Source organism: Theobroma cacao, chromosome 5 (genome assembly GCF_000208745.1).
Source record: "Theobroma cacao cultivar B97-61/B2 chromosome 5, Criollo_cocoa_genome_V2, whole genome shotgun sequence".
Taxonomy (NCBI): domain Eukaryota; kingdom Viridiplantae; phylum Streptophyta; class Magnoliopsida; order Malvales; family Malvaceae; genus Theobroma; species Theobroma cacao.
Window position 1 is genome coordinate 1,778,450 of NC_030854.1, and position 5,590 is coordinate 1,784,039.

General features: G+C 38.5%; 1 protein-coding gene across 1 annotated transcript; it reads left to right on the forward strand.

The window, feature by feature from the left end:
• Nucleotides 281–4,401, forward strand: LOC18597755 (transcription factor AS1). Its single transcript, XM_007026955.2, has 3 exons — nt 281–677; nt 2,406–2,519; nt 2,742–4,401. The coding sequence occupies exon 3, from the start codon at nt 2,792–2,794 to the stop codon at nt 3,863–3,865; it is 1,074 nt and encodes a 357-aa protein (XP_007027017.2). The 5' UTR covers nt 281–677; nt 2,406–2,519; nt 2,742–2,791; the 3' UTR covers nt 3,866–4,401.

A 5,590-nucleotide genomic window follows, 5' to 3' on the forward strand; every position in this document is an offset into this window, starting at 1 on the left:
AGGTTTCGCTGTCTGTCTACACGAAACGTAGGGTAGAGAGTAGGGAGTGAAAGGAAGCGGAGAGGGAGAAGAGTAGGGAGGGAAAGGGGCAGGGTGCAGGGACTCTGACGTAAGCACATTCCTCAAAACACGTCAGCACAGACCCCTCTCTCTTTTGAAAATACGGACCTTTTGCTGCAGTTTTCTTCTTTTTTTTTTTTTTTTTTGTTTTGGTTTTCCTTTCTCTTCTCAGTCTCACTCGCGTGCCTCTCCCTCACGCCCCAACTGTCAGATNTCTTCTCAGTCTCACTCGCGTGCCTCTCCCTCACGCCCCAACTGTCAGATCTCTTTCTCTCTCTAAATTTTACTGTTTCTCACCACTGTTAACCTTTTTCATCTTCAACCCCCTCTTCCTCTCTCTCTCTCTCTCTCTCTCTCTATCTGCTTTTTCTTGTTATTCTTAGTTCTTCGTCTCTTTCTCTCTCTCTCTCTCTAGGCTAAGATTTTTCTCTCTCTAGAAGGTGTGCGTATCTGTGTGTGTGTGTGTGTGTGTGTGTGTGAGTGTGTGTGTTTGGGGAGTTTCGACTTTCGATTTTGGTTTTGTTTTCTTTTCCATTTGTGTTGTCCGGGGAGAGATTAAAGCTAGAAGATGCAATGAAGGCAGAGTTTAAATTTGAACCCTTGATTAAAGAAAAATGGTAAGCTACCTTTTTTTTTTGTTTCTCATTTTCAAATTAAGGTTGAATTTGTTTCATACCCCTTTTTTTTAGCTTCTTTGTGTCGTGTTTAGTGAAGTTAAAAAAGCTTGCTTTGGATTTCTCTTTGGGCTTGAAAGAATCTGTTTTTTTTTTATTCTTTAAGCAATGAAGGCTCTGTTTAATTTTGCTGCAAATGTAAGAAAAAATGATTCTTTTTAACTGTGGGAGGTTAGAGTCCGAATCAAGATTTTGTTTTCTTAGTTTTCTCGGCTGCCAAACGGTGAATGGATGTGCGGTTTCTAGTTGAAGATTTTGAGGGAAGCCCCTGCTCTGTGACCAATCCCCTGACTGCTTAAGCATTATATAAACAAATTCTTTGTGGACAAATTATGGCCAAAACGTGTTACTTTTTACTTAAAGTTTCTCCTTTTATTAAGCAAAAAAAAAAAAAAAAGGTCTCCTCTTGGACAAGACAGTGTGTTCTTTTTCTTCATTTGTTCTTAAAATTGGGCTTCTAAGAAGAGTAATTATCAATGAAGAGTTACCCGTGAACAGCTTTTCTTGCTAAAATTCCATAATATCCCGGGCCTTATCCGGGGGAATGTTCATCTTCACCCAAATCTGTTGATCAATAGGTTGTTGATCAATAGGTTATACGTTTTATCCTGCAACTGTGATTTTGTTAAGATTTTATTTCACAATTACGGAAGATAATTTGAGTAAATATCTTGAAATTTGTGGGATTATTCATGTCATAACATCCTTGTTTGATTGATTTGTTACTTCCCATCTTGAATAAACTGTCATCGGATTTGTTTATATACTTCTTTTAGACATTTTTTATGCGGTGTTTTAGTAGATTGGTTTTAGTTAATAGCTTAAACGAGGGTAAAAATAGTCGTTGATGTGTAACATGAAAGTCTCCCCGTATTGCGATAGATACCAGCTGTTAGCTGTGGTTCGTACAATTTGGTTGTAATCTGGTGTCAGAGGCCGCTGGGGAGATTTATATACACCAATTTGGCATCAAATGGAGATTCTTGGATATGAGTTTCATCAATTATTGTACCACATGTCATCTTTTTGCACATTTTTTTGCTGACTCCAATACTGATTGTCATCACTGGCTGTATAATTGATTTTGCTATGACAGAACTGAAATTTGTGTATTCAGTCATTGCTTAAAAGCATTCCTCTGGAGATATTTGATCCTATTTTAATATTTTAATAATTCTTTTTTGTTTCCCAAATTTGAACTGTTTCTCCTTGTCATTTCTGTGCATTGTTTGGTAGTATTATGCTGCTCAAGTTTTGTACTGACTTTATAATCAATGCCAAGTTGTACCAGCACTTATCATCATTTATCGACACATTCATTTAACAGCTTGAATGTGCATTCTCATTTTGATGATTAATTAGATATATCTTTATTTGTGTACCGGCAATTTTGTCAATTCTTAGTTGAAACTAGAGAATCTCAAGTGCTATTTTAGCCTAGACTTTATTATTATTTTGTACAATGCGGAAATTCTGACATTATATTCAATCAGTTTCCTCATACATATTTTCTATCTGACTTCATTGGTACCTGGCTTGTGGTATTGTGAGCAAAGGTGCCATTTTTGTGGTTGTAAACTATTAGTAGCTATCTGAGTCAAGAAATTTTATATGGTATTTGGAGTTCTTGATATCCCACATTTAATTGTCTTAAAATTTATTCTTGAGTAGCTCCTGATCTCAGTGGATTATGCTGGAGAAGTTTATGGCCCATGCAATGGTGACTTATGTGCCGGGTGGTTGGTGTAATTCTGCATCAAGATTGGGCTTAAATAGATAGCCAGGGTAAGTCACATGGTATTTTTTCTGTCAAATTTCCATGTTTTGTACCTTGTTTTATGATACTTGTTTTAGTCAAGGACTGGAAAGTGCTGTGGGCAATGGCATTGTTATAAGTTTATTCTTAATTACTCATCTTCCTGATTTTTGAGTTTGTTGCTGTTGGATCCGTTTGTTATCACTTGCGTATTAGCAGAGTGATGGTTGAACTTACTGATCTTCGTGCAGATACATTATGAGGAGCTTAGGGCAATGGGAAGTGGTGTTTGCACCTGGAAATGAAGGAGAGGCAGCGTTGGAGAGCTGAAGAGGACGCTTTGTTACATGCATACGTGAAACAATATGGACCAAGGGAGTGGAACCTTGTTTCACAGCGCATGAACACACCCCTAAACAGGGATGCAAAATCTTGCTTAGAAAGGTGGAATAACTACCTCAAACCTGGTATCAAGAAGGGATCTCTTACTGAAGAGGAGCAGCGTCTTGTAATCCGTCTTCAAGCCAAGCACGGCAATAAGTGGAAGAAAATTGCAGCCGAAGTCCCTGGCAGAACTGCTAAAAGACTGGGCAAGTGGTGGGAAGTGTTCAAAGAGAAGCAACAAAGGGAACAAAAGGAGAAGAATAAGACAGTTGATTCAATTGAGGAGGGCAAGTACGATAGGATTTTAGAAACTTTTGCAGAGAAACTAGTGAAAGAGAGGCATAGCTCAGCCTTTTCCATGGCTACTTCTAATGGGGGCTTTCTTCATACCGACCCACCTTCCCCTGCTCCAACTCTTCTTCCACCTTGGCTTTCTAATTCCAGCACTGCCCCTGCTGTCAGGCCACCATCCCCTTCAGTGACTCTAACCCTATCTCCCTCGACAGTGACAGCTGCTCCACCAATCCCATGGCTGCAGCCTGAGAGGATGTCAGAAAATACCCCTGTTGTTTTGGGAAATATGGTGCCCTATGGATCAATTCCTCCTTGTGGTGAGAACCCGCTGGTATCTGAACTGGTGGAGTGCTGCAGGGAGCTGGAAGAAGGGCAACGTGCTTGGGTTGCGCACAAAAAGGAAGCAGCCTGGAGGTTAAGAAGGGTAGAGTTACAACTGGAATCGGAGAAGGCATGCCGTAGAAGGGAGAAAATGGAAGAAATAGAGTCGAAGGTGAAGGCTTTAAGGGAAGAGCAGAAGGCTACTCTTGATAGAATTGAAGCTGAATACAGGGAACAGCTAGAAGGGCTAAGGAGGGATGCGGAAGCAAAGGAGCAAAAATTAGCTGAGCAATGGGCTGCAAAGCACTTGCGTCTTACTAAGTTTCTTGAACAAATGGGGTGCAGACCCAGGCTCACTGAGCCTAATGGCCGGTGAGGAAGATCAGCTCTACGCGGTTCGACATTCTGCTTTCAAAAGACTGCGTTGCTGCACATCCTTTTTGATCATGTGTCTATTCTCTTCTCAAATTCTACGATAGATGTCTATTTATATTTTCTATCTACTTATCCCTTTGGCACTCTGAATGGAAGGCAGCATTAGCTGAACTTGCTCTGTCTTGCATTCACTTCTTAAAAATATATTAAATTTATATCCCAACCATTGCACGAAACTGTTTGAATCCTTTTCAGAATGAGAGGAGGATATAATCGTTTGATCAGATATGGCATTGGTTTCCGGAGGACAAGGAGTCTGATTTCACATACATGGAGGCAGATGCCTGTAATACCTGCCATTGGTGGGGTTTGTCAATTGAGAGATGAAAATGTTTGCATGTTATATTGTATCTTGTTCATTCTCGCCCCTGCACCTGCTGATGTGTAATCTTGAAATTTTTGTATTTTCTATTATATTGTTAGTGAAATGGCAGGAATTACCTTTTTGTATTTGAGAAATTGAAGGTTTTTAGCTTATATGATTTCTTTCGAGAAACTCTGTGCAAGATGTTATAATGGCAATTTATTTCTCCATATATACATACACACGCTTCTGTTTCGCACCCAAATCTTTTAATGTCCAATGTCCTGGTGATTCTTTTTCTTTGCTTTGCAAGATTTTACCATTTAATGACCAATGTCTTAGTGATTCTTTTTCTTTGCTTTGCAAGATTTTACCATTGTAAATCCTCCCTTGGTAAAAGAATTTAGCCAACAGTGAGTTAAGAAAAAGGGATAAAACGAGTTTGTATGAGAGCAACATTATCATGATTGTGTTTCATAGGAAACTTATGACACCAAAAATTTAGAAAAGTTGTAAAAGAGTGGTCCATTGAAACTATAGGGCAATTTTAACTGCATTTTAGTCTTGTAATGCTGAAAAAGGGAACATATACATATATAAACACATGGTGCAGTACTCATTCAGAAAGTACAGCAAAGAAGCCAAAACTAAAGTTATCACATCGATAGCATGCTTACCTCAGACTGTTCTCCATGTTGATGTAGTGTCATAGATGTATGCTTATGTTGTTGCCTTGTGGCTTGCTCATCATTTTCTTGTCCAGCTCGAGCTTGTTGCTCATGTTGTTGCCTTGTGGCTTGCTCATCATTTTCTTGTTTAGCTCGAGCTGGTTGCTCATGTTGTTGCCTTATGGCTTGCTCATCATTTTCTTGTCCAGCTCGAGCTTGTTGCTCATGTTGCTACCCTATGACTTGCAAGTGCCTCAGAACAGTTTTCATAATCGAAACTGCCTATTTATCCCTGGCTCATAGTAAAACTACAAATGGGGGATAAGCCTTATCAAGCTACTATTTCAAGTCTCATGACTAATTAATAGGCTAAATATCTTGAATATTTAAACAAAGGATAAAAACAAAGTATAAGAAGTATAGCCTCTATAATTTACCAATCTCATGATCAATTTTTTTTTATGATAATCATTATTATTTGATGAATGGTAAATATGAGAAATGAATCAAAAGTTGCATACGTCTAGGATAAATGTGTACACATGCTCACATGCATGTGCATGTTAGTATATTCATAATTAATAACTTAAGTAACGACAAAAAGTAAGTATATATGTATCGAGATATTACGATAAAGTAACGACAGGTATATATGCATAGTTTTTACGAAAATTTAGAATCTTTTATAGAAAAT

Excerpts from the sequence above, each read along its gene's own strand:
- LOC18597755 (XM_007026955.2), top strand. The coding sequence starts at position 2,792 with ATGAAGGAGAGGCAGCGTTGGAGAGCTGAAGAGGACGCTTTGTTACAT.